This window comes from Camelus dromedarius, chromosome 30, assembly GCF_036321535.1.
Source record: "Camelus dromedarius isolate mCamDro1 chromosome 30, mCamDro1.pat, whole genome shotgun sequence".
Taxonomy (NCBI): Eukaryota; Metazoa; Chordata; class Mammalia; order Artiodactyla; family Camelidae; genus Camelus; species Camelus dromedarius.
In genome coordinates, this window is record NC_087465.1 from 1,354,837 (window position 1) to 1,374,385 (window position 19,549).

Here is a 19,549-nt window from a genome sequence, read left to right on the forward strand (position 1 = left end):
CCAGACAGTCTCATGCGAAAGAATGATTTTGAAACCTTGTATCAAATCATAGAAAAAATTAAGACAAAATAGATCTTAGACCTAAATTTAAGAGCTAAAACTAAAAACTCTTACAAGAAAACATGGGATTATATTTTGCTACTTTGGCTTAGGCAGTGGTTTCAGTGGATACCAAAACGTGTGTGTGTGTGTGTGTGTGTGTAATATGTACACACACACACACGCAAACACACACACCCCCTTAAAACCTATAAACATAACTGACCAATGGGAGAAGATGATATTTCCTGATTCTGTGACTATTGCTTAAGCTTATGTTCTGTGTTGTCTAACGTGATGAGAACACAAATTGAAAAGGCACTGGCATTTTTCCTTCAAAGTAATATGCTTGTGGAAAGTTGCATTTGAAATGGTCATTTAAATACTGATTTTAACAAAAAATCAAATTCTATTGATTTTCACATGACATAGCCACAGACGTTGCTTTAATAACATTTCTATTTCTATCACAGCAATGAGTGACAGGTTGTGTAAGAAGACACTTCTAGAGATTTTAGACAAGAAACATCTTGTCTTAGACTACAGATTATGAAGAACTGTATCTTCTCAGGCACATTTATTTAGTGTTATAAAACCGTAACTACAAACGTAATACACAGTTATTACTAAAACTATTATTGTGAAATACGAATCCACAGGAAGCTGGAGAGCTAGGACAGAGATAGCCCACATGTCCTTCATTCAGTTTCCCCCAGTGGGTGTGTCTTGTACAAATGAGTCACAATGCAAGAAACAGGAGCTTCACACTGAAGCAGTACGAGTGTAGCCCTGCGTCAGTTATAGCAGATGTAGACTTGAACGCCCGTGTCCACACCAAGCACGCAGCCCTCCCCCTCGTGCTGCCCTTCGCAGGCAACCACACACCTGTCACTAGGTGGGATTTTAATATTGTTGATTTGAAATTTCATTCTTTCTAATATAAACATTTAATTATATAATTTCTTTCTTAGAATTGGATTTGCTGCATTCCACAAATTTTGACATCTTGTACTCTCTATTTTCATTCAACCCAGTGTGTTTTTAATTTCCCTCAAGGCTTCCTCTTTGACAGATGGATTTTTTTTAGACGTGTGATGTTTATGTTCTAAGTATTTGAAGATTTCTGTTATATTTCTAGAAATGATTGCTAGTCTGATACAGTTAGTCAGAGAACATACTCTGTATGATTTCACTTTCTCTTTTTCTTTATGGCCCAAGATACGAGCTCATCTCAGTTACTAAACTTGTATAAGACAAAATAAACTTTAACGCAAAAATTGTCCCTAAAGTAAAGAAGGATACTATATAATAAAAAAGGGTCAATTCAACAGAAAGCTGTAACAACTGTAAATATATATGCATCCAACATCAGAGAACCTAATAGATAAAAAATATTGACAGATTGGAAGGGAGAAGTCGACAGCAACACAGCTATGGTAGGAGGCTTCATTCAGGCAGAAAACCAACACAGAAGCAGCTGACGTGAACAACGCCACAGAGCAAACGGACCAAACAGACATAAACAGAACAGCTCATTCAGACTCTTCCCAAGGGCATGGAACATTCTCCAGGGTAGATCAAATTGTTAGGTCACAAAACATGTCTTAACAAATTAAAAAGATTGAAATTAAAAAAAAAAGTTCTTCTTAGACCACACGTGGATGAAACTAGAAATCAATCACAGAAAGAAACCAGAAAAATCCCACAAATACATGGAAACTAAGTGACACAGTCTTGAAAAAAATCATTAGCCAAAAGGTGAAATTAAAAGGGAATTTAAAAAAAATACCTGAGAGAAACAAAAATGAACATTCAGCATACTCAAACCTATGGGATGCAGCAAAAGCACTATTAAGAGGGAAGTTCCTACATTATAAAGAAAAAGAACAAACCAAACCCCAAAATTATCATAAGGAAGGAAATAATAAAGATTAGTGAATAAATAAATGAAATAGAGAATAAATAAACAATAGGAAAAATCAGTAAAATTAAGTTGTGTTTTTTGAAAAGAAAAACAAAAGTCAGAAACTCAGATAAAGAAGAAAAGCTACCTAAATAAATAAATTCAGAAGTGTAAGAGGAGACATTGCTATGGATAACACAGAGAAAATGGGTGAGGGACTAGTATGAACACCAATGAACTGGATAACCTGGAAGATGGATAAATTCCTAGAGACATAGAAACTAGGAAGACTGAATGAAGAAGAAACAGGAAGTCTGCACAGACCCGCAGCAGCATACTTAACGGATCAGAAGATTAACAGACCGTTGGGCTGACTGGTCAGCAGGTAGATGGACAGACAGACAGACAGACAGAGATGTACAGCATGTGTGCACACACACAGTGGGACAGTATTCGGCCTTACACGAAGAGGGCATCCTGCTGTTTGTGGCTTGGGTGGAGTGGAGTGAGGTCCTAATAAGCAAGTGGAGCAAAATAAGCAAGACACGGGAAGAGAAACACCGTGTGACCCGACCTGCATGTGGCGTCTGAAACAGCCACACACAGAAGCAGAGGAGAGGGGAGGATGGGGGTTGCCAGGGGCTGCGGGGAGGGAAATGGGGGGACGTTGGTCAAGGGCACAAATTTCAGTTTTGCAGGATGAATAGGGAGCTAATGTACCTGTAATGACGTAAGTAGCAATATTTTTTTTCTTTTTTTCACTTTTTTTTAACATTATTTTATTGAGTTATGGTCATTTTACAATGTTGTGTCAAATTCCAGTGTAGAGCACAATTTTTCAGTTCTACATGAACATACATATATATTCATTGTCATATTTTTTTTTTGCTATGAGCTACCACCAGATCTTGTATATATTTCCCTGTGCTATACAGTATAATCTTGTTTATCTATTCTGCATATGCCTGTCAGTATCTACAAATTTTGAGCAATATTTGTATACTTGAAATTTGCAGACAGAATAGATAAAATTAACCGTTCCCACTACACACACAATAGCAGTCACAGAGGGAACTGTGTTAATTAGCTTAATTAGCTCGATGTTGGTGCACTTTTTTACAATGTGTGTATATATCAAATCATCAAGTCATACACCTTAAATACATATAATTTTATATGTCTAAGATGTCATAATAAACCTTACAAAAAATAAAAAGATAACTTGGGCCAATGTTTTAAATATGGAGGCTATTACAATGTTTCTTTTCTTTTAAAGATTATTTTTTAAATGATAAAATGGTTTAGTAAGTGGACTCAGACCTTGTTATATGTGTTAAGTAGACAATGTTCAGTGACACACACTCTAGTAATTCATAACACATTCCCCAGCCACAGGCAAACACATAACAGCTCGTGCTCACTTAGCAAGAAATGCGATTGTTTGGGGAATGTGATTGAGTGCCCATATGTAGTAGAAGATTAAAAATTCTAAATAGTATTTAAATTTTTGTTGTGAAAAATCTCAGAAATACTGAAAAAAAAGGTCATGTGGATTTTCATGGATTTAGGGGAGCATTCTTTGGTTTTGGTTTTGGGTTTTGGTGTTTTTGTTGGGTTTTGGCTATGTAAGGACAATGCTACAGTACAGAAGTCTGCTGTTTTTTTCTCTGAAAGCAAAAATTCATAAACTCTCACTTCATTACTCAGAAAGCTGAAAAAATTTCCCATCTGTGTTCTAAAGCCTCATTAAACTTTTCAGAACTTTTCTAGTTCTTCTAGAATGGTTCCCAGTTGAAGTTATGAGCACTATTGTAGTTGTTTGACAATTTATAAAAAAGCTCATTTTATTGTTATTGGGTACTTTAAAAAATAAAGGTTTATTTATTACGTTAATACACACTCGAATGCATCAAGGATCACTAACATATTCTCATAGTTGTCCGTAACACATTTTCTAGGTTAAAAATACATATGTATATTTAGTTTACTAGTTCTAATGTTTTTATTATCTTTATGTATATGTATTTTATAGTTTGATATAAAATGGCCAGACAATCCTCTGACTTCAAAACAGGCTGTCTTCTAGAAGCATGGTTGTAGCTTTATTTATTGAAATTCATGACCATTCCTCCCATGGAAGCATTGTTAAAATATTTCCTAAACCAGTGTATACAGCATATTAATCCTAAATTACTGGATTTGTGGCCTGGCAGCCAATGGAGTGCTTTGTGTCCAATAAGAGAAAGAAAAAGAAAATTGCTTTTTTATTTAGTGGAACAGTGCAGAGTTTGGAAACATTTTAAATAGACTTCTTTCCCCAAACCCTTGCCAACCCCCAGTCTCCATGGCCTCAGAGACATCGTGCTCCCAAAAGAGACCTTTCATGTATATTATGGTTTAGTAAGGCTCAAATCAGAATGTGAGGATTGAGTTACAGTAATGCTCCTTTCCAGCTCTGCTCTGTAAAGCTTCATTTTCTCATTATAAATTGTGGATAAAAGTGCCTGCCTAAAGGATTGCCCTAGGGACACAGTGTTCTGTAGTTTGAAGGCAAGAACTGAATATATAACACGATGAATGAACATTTTGCATGTTCAGGCAGTGTCTGTCAAAGATCCTACTAAAGAATTCGTGATGTGCGGAAGTTTGCCTTTTGGAAGGGAATGACCGGTAATCTGCATAAATGCCCATCTGGCCTTTGAGGGCTCACCAATTAGGAAGCTTAATATTCACAAAGCTGGGTGCGGATTTGGGACGAAGGATCTCCCTCCAGTTCGAAAAAGAAGGAGCCGCTTCTTACGTAGCCTGCTTTTCACAATTTCTGACTCTTTCTGGCATCTGGAACCAAAAGTTTTCTAAAACTCCCAGATACTTCTCCCCTCCCTACAAATTCTGCAGAGCTCCAGTGTGTCGATTCCGAGGAGGCAAGATGAGGACGGGGCAGGGCTCCCGCTTGGCAATGCAGGTCCCTGTCAGCGTGTCTGGTGATGCTTCTCACCACAGAAGAATCGGGGGCAGCTGGAAACACGTCGGGGGAACTACGTCTAGTTTTTATCGGAGTTAACTTCCTCGGAGCTCTGGAAATTAACCAGACACTTGCAACAACTGCAGAGCGCTTACTAGAAACACAACAGGTGCATTTGGGGAGCTTTGTGGTATCTCATTAGCTGGAACTGATGCTAGTTGGGTCTACTGCGCTTGAAAGACATTGTCCAGCTGTGACCTAGCTGCCTAGTTATTTTCAATATTTTTAAGGAGATTTTTTTCGTTTACGTAACTCGTTCTGCTTTCCCTTTCAGGAGCTGGAGTTTTCAAACCTGTTCGCCGTTCTTCACTGCATTCACTCGTTCTTTGCTGCCAAAGTGGCTTGTCTGGACCCTTTCTTCCTGGGCAGCCAGGCCGCGGCGTCCGCTGCTTCCAGCTCGGGGCTGACGGGCAAAGCCAAGTACGCGACCTGACGGCTGCGCTCGGCGTCCCGCTTGCCGCGACCTGTGAGCGGGACGGAACGGTGGCCACTCGCTTCCCACGCTGGAGAAGCGAGCACATCACCGAGGCCACCGCGGAATCACATGGAAACCGCAACAGAAAAAAGAAAAAAAAAAAAAGAAGAAGAAGAAGGTCCTGCAGATCCCCAAGGCACTTGTGTCTCGAAAGGCTCTGCAGCCCCCCTACAGGGGCAGAGGCCCTGCTCCCCCTCGGGGACGCGCCCCGGCGCCCCGGCCTCAGGCTGCAGGCGAGGGACGCAGCGCTCGAGGATGTAGGTAACACACAGACTGTGAGGCACCTGTGATAAAGACAGCGAGCGGCTGCTTCGGTATTTCAGGTGCGCCGGCCCGGGTCGCTGCGCCGGGAGTGACCTGAAGGCAGCAGGGAGACCCGCGCCAGGACCCGCGTCTCAGGAGGGCGCCTGCACCCGCCGGTCTGGGTCCCTCCTTGTGTTCGCATCCCGTGACCTGACACTGGCATCCGGCTTTGTCTGGTTGTAAGACACTGCTGAGAATTGCAGACGGGCAGTTCCCTCTTGCCCGGGGCAGACGCGCGTGCAAGGGGCGGTTTCCGCCTTGGGTCATTGACGCCGAGTGTTCCTTCGCTAACGTGTCGGTTTCATTACGAAGGAAGGACGCGTCCGTGACCACTTGCTCTGTCCTTCATTTAAGGGGATTGATGTTTGCCCTGGGACTTACCTTCTAGCTAAACTTTCAGTGACCCCCGGAAACTTTTGTACAGAAAATAGTATCAACACATGTGACGTTGGAACAGTTCTTTGCAGTCCTATCCCTGCCTGTCAGTCCTGGACCAAAACGTCCCTAGAAAGCATTCTCAACGCTATCACTTAGGTAGATGGCATTTTCCCATTTTAGTTACAGTTTATGAAAGAATAAGGTGAGATATGAGAATAAAATTTAAAATGTCTATTTGGCCATGTCATAAAAAGGAGTTCCCTAGCACCAAATGAGCTGCCTCGCGGGTTGTCTCAGGAAAGTCAAAGTAAAGAGGGAGGGGATTTGGAAGCGCTGGAGCTGCGCACACGACGCGCGCCCCAGGTGTGACCTAGCTCTTCCTATAATGTTGTCTGTCCTTCGCTGCAGCTCTACTGAGATCTGCTTTCAGACTGTCCCCTGCCTACTAAGAAAGAGAAAAGCTACTTTTTTGTTAACACATGCTTTCCCAACTCACCCAACATTGGATATTCCCCTGGGAAGATGACCAAGTACCTAACATGGTGGTTTGAATTTTCTTTTTTAATAGAAAGGAAAAAAGTCACTAAAGAAGGAAACAGATGATGTGTTAAAAGGACACATGAACATTATAATTAAAAAGTAAACATCAAACGACTTCCATAATCGTTATCAGTTACTCACTCAGTTTGCACCTGACTGACTCTTAAGCACATTAAATTGAAAAGAAAACCTGGGTGAGGGTTAAGTTCGATCGAGGAACCTTATGAAAAGACCCGTGGCAGGCTGGACAACATGCAGTGTTCATGCAGTTTGACCATCAAATGAAACACATGTCCCTAATTGGGATAACACTACAGAATTATTGCTATGTTTTGATCAAACATAAGAGTCATTCTAAAACCAGAAGCCCACCAAAAACAGGCCACTAGTGAACTCAAGGGGCAGTGGCAGACAGAGGCTCAGAGGCTGTGGTGGCCAGTTCATTGGAGAACCTCTGTGGCTAAGCACAGTCGCCCCCAGTGTGCCCTGCGTAGGGCAAGTCCATGTGTCCTAGTGTGATCAGCAGTCTACAGGCAATACGAAACGGGCTAATTAGCCTAAAGGAAAAGAAATAGTTCTAAATCTTTATGTAAGTGTAATGTAATCACTAAAAAACAATGTCAGATTTTGTAAAAGCTCCATTTAAAGAATACAAAAAGGCATTTAATTAAACACCTTTTTTGTTGTATCATAAAAATCTTCTAGCCTGTGCTTGTGTGTATGAAGGACAAGGTGCACAATGAGCTACGTCTGAGTGTGTAACTCCTTGTGCAAGATACACACACACATACACATATATGTATATACAGAATGAAATGCTAGTCACAAATTATATAGAAAAATATATTTCAAATATATACTTAATATCCTTTAAATTTACATTGTAAATTTTAGCTTGAATTAAAATTTATAATACTATCATATTGTGTTTATTTTTGATACTTTGGGAGAAAAAAAAACCACAGGTCTAAATTGCTGCTTAATACAATTAGTGGAGAAGCCACTTAGTATAAAAATCTTATTTTGATTTTCATCAGTTAGCGAATAACATTTAATGTTTTCAGTCACAGAGCAACAATTAGGCACTGTCATTTGTTACAACTTGGACTACTTGAATGAGAAAGGTTAGAAATGAACCAAAATACTCAGATAAATCTCTATTTCTCGTGTAATTTAGGTTTAGATGCATGAGGTCTAGTCATCAAATCCTAGTTTGTACTAGAGCACATTTTCACAGCAGAATGCCTGATAGCGTGTATCCCTGTTCAGTGCCTTGGTATGTGTGTGTGTGCATACACATTATACATACATATACACACATGTATACACATGTGTATATGTATATACACCACAGGTCCATTCTAGTGTAAATAGTATGAATTCAAAGGGAACATTACATTATAAAGGTACTTAGGTCAGAGAAGAGAGTTCAAACATCACTTGAAATCTTTGCAAACTACTATAAGAATGCATTTTGCCTGCTAAAGAATAACAATTCATTTAAGCTGAAGTATATTAAAGCAGGGGCATTTTTAATTTGTTATATTGCAACAAGTATTTATTTCAGAGCTACTTTAATTAATAGGTAATATAAATGTAATGCGTACCCCAACATTTACAACCCAGCACTGTTTTTAAGGGGAAATCATCCACTCATCAATCCTTGCCCACTTTGCAGACATGTACCAACTTACTGTTTGAAAGCCTTTGATCACACAGCTGTCATTCACCGAGAAGAAATGTAATTCCTCGAAAATAAACGTCCATCCTACATTCACTTTGTCAACAGAGAAACTCTCCTTTGGGTGTGTTAGTTTAAAGTTAGAGGTTTTCTTCATTTTCGAAAACAGAGCTTGTTCATAAACTTTGCCTACATTGAACGCTGGACTGGAGAAATGCTTGCTTGATTACTGGGGACAAATAATAATCCTCACAATTATTTAGAAAGACTGCTAGAAATCAGCAAGGTGGAGAAGCTTTAAAAGCACAAGGACAATCTTGTGCTTAACTTTTAAAGGTAAGTGTCGATGTTTCAATATTAGCAACAAACACTTTGCTGGTCTTAGCCCTTCTGTCCCACGACCCTCCATAAGGACCTGCTTTATTCACTTCTCTGAAACTCTTATGATTTATCCTTGGTCCTGAATACTATAAAATCATAACTCACTTATTTGCACATCTGAAGTTGCTTTTAAAGATAAATAAAATATTATAAATGTTATATGTTTTATACATATTAAAATGATATGAAAATACCAGAAATGTGGAGTGTAAATATATTTATTTCATTTTTAATTGTTTTGGTGGATGTTTGTAAAATGTACATTAAAATCTATGACAAAAATTTGTCACTTTGTTCTTTAAGTTCATAATGTACTACTAATAAAACTGTACCTTTTTTAATGACGCATACTGGAAAATAAAAACAGATACTTTTGAGTACACCTGTGTTCTCACTTCCTGGGTCTGAGCTGTAAGTTTCACATATACTTCGAGCACGACCCTGACAAGCTCAGCTGTCTGCCTGGAGTGCACACCTCTTCAGGACACGATCTGTCCGGGTCCATCAGCATTTACGAGGCTTAGCTATCTGACCCCAGCAGGCATTGAAGATTGAACAGAGATGCTGTTTGCCGAATAACTGAGGCAGCCAGAGTTACATCAGTTGAAAGCAAGACAACTTTGATATCCTCCCAATGGTCCATTAGGAGCTCAATCTACACTGAGAGGTCTGGTCAGGCAGGCATCACTTTCTGGTCCTTTGTACCTGAGAAGCAGCTCATCACCTAGCGTCACCCACGGCACACTTGTCTTCAGGTAATTTCATTGCCATAGAGTGAGTGATCGTAGAAATAACCTTAAAGCAATTCTGATATCCACGTCATTCTAGGTGCTAAATGAACATCTTTACCTTCTCTTACTTTGCATCTGTTTTTTGGTTTGGGAAAAAAAAATCTGCTGAAAAAAATACTACATGTTCATCGTAAGTAATTAAAGCAGACAAAAAGATACCAAAAAAAAAAAAAAATCGATATAGATAGTGTCTTAAGTCCCACTACCACAAAAATAAGCGCAATTCATTTTAGATAAAATTTACTCTATACATACATCTGTGTTTATGGAGACGTAAAAAGAAATATAATTAGTTGATGTACAAGCACACAGATTGAAATGCTTCTGTAAATATATTCCAGCAAAATTGCAATATAAAATAGATAAATAAATGACTGTTTTGGAGGAATATATGAACAAGAATAGAAAACATGAATTTTTGATAGTTAACTCCATATTAGCAAAAAGCGAAATTATGTGTATATTTTAAGAGGATTGTGACCTCAAAAATATTCTCTTTCTTTTTAATTTTTAGGGTAAACTAAGGCAAATTTTGGATACAACAAAAAATTAACCTTTTCAGAATACAGCTTTGTAAGCTCTGAATAATCAGTATGATTGGGCACCACCACCAAGCTCAAAACCCGGAACAGTTCAGTCTCACCAGTAAGTCCAGCTTCCCTTCCCAGTCACCCCCTTCTGCTACCCCCAACCCTTGACAAACCATTGATGGCTTTTACATCTAATTGAAATGTATGGAGTGTGTCTTCTGAGGTTATCCTCTCTCTTTGGGGCTGACTTCTCTCCCGAAAGGCTTTCCGGAAACGCCGTCTTTCGAGAAGACACGCGTCCTGAACCCTCCCACTGTGACCACAAAGACTCTGTGACCAGCTCCACCCTCTGTCCACTGGGGCCTCCTGTTTTCAGTCCTCAACCAGCTTTATCGTTTTCTAGGCACCAGTCAGATGCCACTCCCTTCATGAGCAAGTGCGGAGGGAAGGAAGGAAACGTGTTCTTGTAAAATGAGCTCCGTTTAGAGAAAACCCACAATGAAGACATTTGAATTCATGCGTTCACTGTTATACAGACACAGCTTTCAACTTAGCTGAGTGAACACCAAGACCGCATGGTAAGAGTAGGCTGAGTTTTCGAGCGACCGCCAGACCATCTTCTGTGCGGCGGCACCATTTTGCGTCCCTGCGGGTGACGAGAGTCCATTCCTTGCTCCCCCCTCCCCAGCACCGGGAGCTGTCAGTGCCCCGAACCTGCTTATTCTCACAGCACACCTGTGTCCTCTGGGTAAGGGCGATGCTTGCTGCAGAGTATTCCTGCAACACGCACTATGTGCCAACTAAAACCAAGAAGGAAATGTTGGATAAGGATGAGGCACCCTTCCCATCACTTTGTCCAATATCACTCCTTCTGCAGGAGTACTCCTTATAAATTTTACCAAAGTTGCTTATGATGAGCTTTGATTTGTAGCTCCTTTGCATTCAAAAATTTGCATAAATATGAGCAATGAGAAATTTCTCCATTTCATTGAGAACAGGCATGTTATCAAAACATCACCCAAGTGCAACTCCATTCTAAACACAAAAACTACAAAGAAGGAATTCTCAGCAGCACTTTGTTTTAATATATCAAGCTCAATAAATGCCTTTTATCAAGGGAAACAAATATTTAATGAAACACTGCCACCTCAAGCCAGTGTGAACACTGAGACTGCTTTGACTGAATGAAACCTTCAAATGTACTTCAAGCTCACATCCTCTCACTCATCAACCCCATCTCTCAGAAACAGCCGAAAGTAACGACGCTGACAAGCTTTGCTGAGTGTTTCTTATTCACCAGAGTATCTGCAAGATCTAGAAGGCTTATGAGGAAATAATATATCCTAAAGGTCTCCATAAGCAAGAAGTTTGCTCTGCATTATTGGTTTTGCAGATGTTTGCTTGTTTCCATGGAGAGCAGCATTTAGATGAAGTAGGTCTCGATGCAGCTTCTGGGCCGAGTGCGATGGCTTCAAAGCTTCTTGGGAAAACAGCCAGAGAAAGCAGTCATGGGGGGATCTCTGCAACCGGCAAGTGTGGGTTCAGGCAATTTTTCGGCCATCATCTTTCTCTAAAGAAAAGGACATTCACTCCAGAGAACAGCTGAATGAATTAAGTCCTTCAGCTTTTAGTTTTAAAAGGGTACTTTTTATGCACGCTTCGTTTTCATGACTGTGTAGCAAACAGAACACGCAGCTGTACTGTTCAGACAGCAGTATTTTCAGCAGATGGTATGTTCAAATCTAAATTTTTGGAATTCCTAATGTTATTATGGCAACATTTCAGTGAAAGATTTTGAGAATGATCATTTGATTCTGTGCGTGTGATTTTTATGTGTATGTGTAAAATTATTGCTTCTTTAGCTTAATTTCCATAATTTAGGCTCAGTTCATGTCTTCTCTGGTGAAGATAATTTAATCATTAATAGCTTCTAATTTTCTACCCACCTGAAATATTAATAGGTAAAACCTCCAAATTCTAGACCTCACTTTTTCCACCTGACCTAGTCGAACCTGTTTTGATTCCTAAATGTACGCATAATACAGAGCAGAGACCCAGTTTTGACATGTTAATGACATGAAGAGTTGAGAATGTCTTTTTAGGTTATTTTTAGGGTTATTAACAGAAAACACTTACCACAGGTAAACAAGTAGCTTAATTCTCTATGCTTCTTTCCCAACAAGGAAGTTTTACATTTCTCCTAAAACTTGGGTCTATATTCTACTTCTTTTTATTGCTACGCTATACGTTTCTAATCATACACCTAATCAGTCACGTTGTACTGTCAATGACCCCAAAGAGTTTTTTCCCTTTTTTTGTGTAGGGTGCACACTCATCTCCCCATCCCACTGATGATGCCGTGAGCTTTCTGATCATTAACGTGAAGAACGATTATCTATTGACAGTGTCTCCAAGACACTTTTTTCAATTGCTCAGGAAATTCTCAACGGTTTTTAGTAACTGGGTCAGAAAAAAGATGCTGTCATAGTCCTCCTAGAAAAGACACTGATAAACAAACAAGCAAACAGAAATACTGCTAGAAAGAGTTATGAAATGCAGAGACGAGTCCATTCAGAATGGACGACTCCGTGTAGGAGGGGTTGGACGGAGGCAGCCCGGGGAGGAGGGGGGGACGCAGCCCGGGGAAGCTAGCTGGTATTATGAGAGATAATTGTAGTGTAAGATCTGGAAAAAGTTTTCATATAAACTTTCAGTATTATGTCTTTAACTCCAAACATACATCAAATTTTGGAAGCAGTTCAGGTACCACAGACTTTCGCCTTAGATACGCATGTCTCACATGTGAGGGAGACTCAGGCATAAACACACCAGCCACAGACAGACACAGGAGTGCACTGAACTTACTTGATGAGCTTTGCAATAAATTTTACAGCTATCTCCGGTGGAATTATTTATTTTTATTTTGCTACAATCTGTACAGAGCATTTTAATAAATTTTTCATTGTCCCTGACGATTACCTATGGCAGCCTAACCCCTAACTGGCCATCACATAAATGACTATGCAGCCTCACCAGCGGCAAGGAATAAATGCATTGCTAAGAACTTAGGTGACGTTCTGAGAATTATGTAAATTTATGTTAGTTAAGCAATTGTTAGCTTGACTTCACACATGTATATGCTTTTAAGTGTTCTGAAGGTCTTTTTTAAATACAGTTTTTTTAACGAATTTCTATTCTTTAATTTGTGCTTATTTATTTACTTATTTATTGGAGGTACTGGGGATTGGACCCCCATGTTTAGCTGAGCTCATGCCCGCTAAGCACGCCTTCTTCCACTGAGCTCTGCCCCCACCCCCGAAGGTCTTTTTCAAGCAACAGATTTTGGGGGGTATAATTCAAATACTATAAAATGCACTCTCATGAGATGTTCAACACAGTGGTTTTTAGTATATTCACAGAGTGGTGTAACCATCACCACTGTCAAATTCCAAAATGTTTTCATCATCATGGAAAGGAACTCCAGACCCATTAACAGTCACTACCAGTGTACCCACTGCCCCAGTCTCTGACCACTGCCAGCCAGTTCTCAGCCTCTGGACCTCCCTGCTCTGAGTATTCCATACAAATGGAATCGGACAATATGTGCTCTTTCCTTCTGACTGGCTTCTTTCAGTTAGAATAATGTTTCCAAGGTCCGTCCGTTTTGGGACATGCGTCAGAGCTTCACCTCTTTTTATTGTCAAATACTATTATTGGAATTCGTGGCTGACAGCCTTCTGCTTCCGTCTCGCTGCTTTCTGGCCTCTGAAGTGCCGGCTGTGGGTTGAGCTCTTCATCTTATTTCGAATTTCTGGTGCACGATGAGCCTCCCTCCTCTCCTGACTTTGGAGATCCAGCCTCACCTGTGACTTGGACTTCTGACCCTGACGCGTCTGCATGTAAATCTCTTCTCGACTGCTCTTCTTAAATGTGACGATCAATGCTCTTCATTGAAGTTTGTACCTAAACTGTGGACGTTTGGGGCCAGCGTGCGTCCTGTCTGCCCTCCCAGCTCCCCGCAACCGGCCCTCCTCCTTCATGTGGTCCTGCACGTGTCTGAGTTTCTTCTCCTTTTTTCTGTATCTGTTTCCCTTCTTGTTGCTCAAATGGGAAAATCTCAATTGTCCTCTTTTCAAGTTCACTGATTTTTTTTTCTGCAAGTAAAAATCACCCTAGACAAAGCTGCATCTGGTGATTCCACTTCCCACACCTGAGATGTCTCTCTGGTCTTCGCTACAATTCTCCTCTCTGTGTTGGTAAGCTCTGTTTAATGAAACACTAGCACCATACTTGAAAAACACATTCTTCAGTGTGTAAACCTCCGACCATCTAGGAACGGCTGGCTACGATCCCCGCGGCCTCACCCGGCAGCCGCGGGCTCGCCCCTCCCGCCGCCCGTTTCCCGCCGCGGGTCCCGCGTGCTTTTCCCGTGACTCCGCCCCGGCTTCGCGCTTCGCTGTTGTTGACAACGGCGCGTTTCAAACAGTGCGACGTGGCAGCCGCGGGACTCAGACGCGCGTCCCCTCCCCGTGTTTGTGCTGCTGGTGGTCGTCACTGCTCGCGCTGCTCCCGGTGCCGGTCTCGGCGCTTGTCCGCCCGGGACGGGGCAGCGCGAGGAACCTCGGCCTGCCCGCCTAGCGACCCGCCGCCATCTGCGGGCCGTTGGGCCGTTGGGCCGCCCCGCCCCCGCCCCCGCCGGCGCGCCTGCGCGCTGCCTCCCACCTCCCCGGGGGCGTGGCCCGGCTCCCGCCCCGCCGGTGCCCGCAGCCCTTCCGCCCAGTGCGCGGCCCGCACGCGCCCCTGGCCTCCAGATTCGAGCTCCCGAAGCCCCCCGGACAGCTCGAGTCCCAGACCCCCGCTTACGCTCCGGGGGCAGGCCCTTGGCCGTCCCAGTCGGGGCGAACGTCCCTTCGCGCGGCTGCAACGTTAAACCAAAAATGCCATCGACTCGGCTTGATAAACGCCCTGGGAAGGGGCTCTTGCAAGGCCCGCGGCCTGGTAAACCCGGGGGGGGGGGGGCTCGAGTTCAGGGTCTCCGGGGAGGGGAGGGGCCTTGAGGAGCGCCGAGCCGTTGGCCCCGTCAGGTGTGGGGGAGGCTGCGGGTTCGCACCCCACCGGGGTGGGGAGGCCGTGTCAGCTCGGGGGGCGTGGAGGGCAGGGTTGGACGCCACACACTTTGGTGTCTTCGCCATGATGCACCCGCTGTTTCCTGGATGAACACTGCTGGGTTGTTGCAAGCTGTGGGTTAATTTCAAGTGTATTCTGACAATTTTCCAGTGTTCTGTTTTCTTCATGGAGAATGGATTGTCAGAGGTCACTGCTCTGACGTTCCGGATGCCTTTCCTTCTGTCATTAAGTTTTACCTTCCAGGGAGAGCGAGGGGAAGCCAGAGCATCTGTCCCCTTTCAAATAAAAGTAATGAAAATACACAAGCAAGGAGGGAACAGAGAGTTCTTAACGGAGTTTGTGTCCTGTGAGGTTTTTAAAATACATTTTCCATTTTTACTGAGCTGTAGTCAGTCCCTGGTGCGCAGCATCATGTCCCAGTCATGCGCATACGTACATGTATCCGCTTTCATATTTATTTTATTGATTCCATTATTATGTCCATACTTTGAATGTTAGACTTTGTTTTACTGATTCCTTTTTTAAAAATGATCATCGCCTTCTGAATGAAAGGAGTAAACCTAATCCCCCAGGACCCAGTGCCTTCTCGCCAGGATCCTGGTCGGCCTTCCTCCTCAGCACGGGCTGTGTTCTCCTACCTGCGCTCACTCTTTTTCTTCTCTGATATTTTATACTTTGACTTCTTTCACTGTATTTACTACACAGGTAAATATTGTCTCTCCAAATACTGTTTACTCTTCAGAAAGTAAACTAACTTCTCTTTTTTCTTTCCCTCTGATACTCCATTCTTTTGGTTGGGGACTATATTAAGATCACCCATTACACACTCCTGAGCCTGGAGAATTTCCAGTGTCGACTTTTGCACCGCGCAGTATAAATATTCAACACAGATTAATTCCTGAACGGATACTGAATATTCTAATATTCCTGACTCAGTCACAAGCAATCATTTTCTGGCACCTTTAATAGACACACTTAATATAAACAGATATAAAATTTCTCAAGTGACTTAACGATTCACTGTGGTGGGTAAAAAATATATATATATATATATAAAACCCAACGAGCAGGACAAATGTTAATTCTGATGATCTCCAATTGATCATTTTTTTGTTTTGTTTTATGCATCATGTCTAAGAACATCTCACCAATCCCTCGGTCCTCAAGATTTTCTCCTTTATTTTCCATTTAAATCTGTAAACCATTTAGACTTAATTTAGTATAAAGTATAAGGAGTAAGGATTAGGTGTCATTGGATTTTTTTATATATGTATGCAAAATATATATTGGAGATTATATATGTTATATATTATATAATATACAGTAAATCTATTGGAGATACTATATATTACATATATAGTAAATACATATTGACAATTATATCTGTATGTCCAGTTGCTCCAGCACTTTTTAAAAGACTATCTGTCTTTATTAAATTGCTTTTATATCTTTGCCAAAAATTAGAAATGGGCAAAAGATATGAACAGGCATTTCAGCATAGAAAATACACAGACAGGAAACAAGCACATGAAAACACGTTCAGCATCACGAGGCAACAGGAAATGCGAATCAGAACCACAGCGAGGTGTCCCCACACGAGTATCTAACAGCTAAAAGTAAACAAGTAAGTAAAGCTGCGTCTTGACCGGACGTGGAGAAACGGGCTCCCCTTTATGCTACTTGTGGGGATGGGAAGTTTTAGGGGGTGCGTGTGATTTCATTTATTGACAGGCCAACTCGCTTTCTCCAGGAGTCCACTTACAGAAAATTTTAAAGCCACGTGGGAAGACAGTTTGGCAGCGTCTTTAAAATACGTAAATAAGCAAGTGAGCGCTTGCTGCCCTGCCCAGGACTTGCCTCCTGGGCACTTGACCCAGAGGATTTAAAGCTGTGTTCACACCAGGACCTGTGCAGGGGTGCTCAGAGCAGCTTTCCTGGCAGCAGCCAAAACTGGACGCAGCCAGATTGTCCCTTAATGGGTGACTGGTCAAAGATACCGTGGTGCATCCAAGCCTGGGACACTACTCAGAAATAAAAAAAGGAACAGACTGTTGACACGTGCAGGAATGTGGATGGAAGTCAAAGGTGTTACAAGAAATGAAACAAGCCGATCTCAAGTCCGTTCAAGCAGCTTTCGGAAAAAAGTTTCCTTCCAGGGGCCAGTGTCTAGGGATGGACGTGGCAGGAGGGTGGGAGGGACTCAGACTTGGAGGATGAGCGAGGTCTTGGAGGTGGGGGACCAGCTCTGCGTCCTGACTGTGGTTGTGGTGACACACGTCTGCACACGCAATGCACACGTGAGCGTCCTGGATCTGACACTGTCCTCTGATTGAGTGACCTGTCAACACTGACAGAAACTGAGTCAGGGTACGCAGGGCCACTTCACGCTGACTTTGCACCTACCTGTGGACACGTGTATCACGTTTAAAAGTTACCTACAAAGAATTTTGGCAAATAGGGAAATGATAAGTTCAGAAATAAAAATCCTGCATGAACTCAGCATAAAGCTGTATTAACTTTCTGACCGTCGTCATAGGCTCAGGGAAGTGTATGCAGGTGTCTGTCTGAAGAGGATGGGCCATCGCGCTGTGTTTTCCACCCTACCTTCATCACTTGAAAATACACTGAGACATTTTTTCTTCTCATTTCGTGTTTCCTACATTAATACTTTTTTGATGGTGGGGTATCCTTTTAAGTATTTGCTTATTATTTTAGAACAATTATTACCCATCTGGGTTGATGCCAGTTTAAGCACCAACCTCTTTAAACACGGTCGTGAAGGACACGCACTTACACAGAGCTCTTACAGCAGAGCTGGACAAATCTCTGCAAGTAGAATTATGTGATCAAAGGTACAAATAATTTGAAACGCTTCACACATATCTGATGAATCCCCCATAGAAGCCGTCTATCGAGTCACGTGGCTGTTAGCAACACATGCAAGCACGAGTTTCCACGGGGCGAGAACTGAGGACGGGTGTGACTGGCTGATTTACTGCATTACCAGCAGAGCTGAAGTTTCCCTTCAAGCACTTCTGATCATTTTTTAAAGTGCTCATCTGTGCCTCTGGCACTTTTTGTGCAGTTCGTCCATTGATTTATTACATGTGGCCTTGCATGTTTCCTCTGCATCAATGTGTAATACGTACATTTATTTTATACCGTTCATAACTATTTTGTATTGCTTTCCCACCTAACATTGGCCTGTTATGTGACACATCTGTCTCAAATTTTTCCCTAATTACACATGCCAACTTTTTCTTGATGACTTATTTTTAGGTATAAAATGCTTTCCCCACGTTGAGATCAGTTTTTTGGAGACAGTTTTTCCCTGTGTCTCTCATGATTCGCGTATCTTGCAAGCGAGGCACTCACTGCCCTTTCTGAATTCTGTTAGCAAGGATGCTTTTATAGCTGAGTGCCTTGGACGATGGAACTACTGTTTTCCTAAATAGCAAATAGCATGTTTGCTTTCAGCCTTGGGAAATGAGAGTTTCCCACTGGAGCAGAGGGCAGGCGCGCTCACCGCTCAGTGAGAGAGCGACGACGGCTCCGCGGCCGCCCTGGTCAGGCCGGCCGAGCTCGGAGCCCTGGGCGTCTCTGCTGCGCGGCAGTCCTGCTCCTGGGTCTCCCGCCCTCTCTGCGTCGCCCTGCGGGAACTGAGGGTCAGAAAACCGGCACAAGGATAATGAAGCTCTGCCTACTGCAATCGCAGTGACCGGCAGACCAGCCCGCAGCGCTTACCTGGGACTCTCGGGTCTCCTGCCCACACCCATGCCATCCACAGCCTGCATGCAGGTAAATCCCCGAGCCGTCTCAGTTCTTGATAATCATACACAAGCCCTTGTAGAATTTGTCTATTTTGTTTCCTGTTTCATTCAATTACTTATTTAAGATACAAATAATTTAGACATTTCTAGGTTGCATATTTGAGACAGGAAAATTCTTAAGAGCAAAGACCGTGGAGCCAGACGACCCGAGTAAAGGGTACGTGGGTCCTATGTGTACATTTAAGTTTTGGTTAATCTATAATTATTCCAAAACAAAAAGTTAAAGAAACTTGAAATTTAGCTAAAAGAGTTGAGAACTCACACAAAATCATGGCTTTTTTTTTTTTATCATCCTTAACAAAGTCACAGATCAAAAGCTGTAATTGTTGGAGTCAATCTATCAGGTTTTATTTTTAATGGATTGTAATTTGGTGTTAAATCTGAGCTCTCGGTGTAAGTTCAAGCCACAGAGATTTCCCTGTTTCCTTCTTGTGCAAGTTTCATAGTTTTATCTTTTGCATTTGGTTCTGTGATCTATTTGAAGTTGTTTTTAATACATCTGAAGTACCAGGTAGTAGGGAGGCGTTTTTGCTGTTTGTTTTTCTG

General features: G+C 42.1%; 1 protein-coding gene across 1 annotated transcript in view; it reads left to right on the forward strand.

Moving 5' to 3' along the window:
- Positions 1 to 7,484, forward strand: part of SNTG1 (syntrophin gamma 1) — a 357,912-nt gene extending 350,428 nt beyond the window's left edge. The window contains exon 19 of the mRNA XM_064480809.1: positions 5,242 to 7,484. Coding sequence (XP_064336879.1) covers positions 5,242 to 5,400 — 159 coding nt within the window. The 3' untranslated portion in view covers positions 5,401 to 7,484. The remainder of the gene's footprint in view (positions 1 to 5,241) is intronic.
- Positions 7,485 to 19,549: the final 12,065 nt, after the last annotated feature.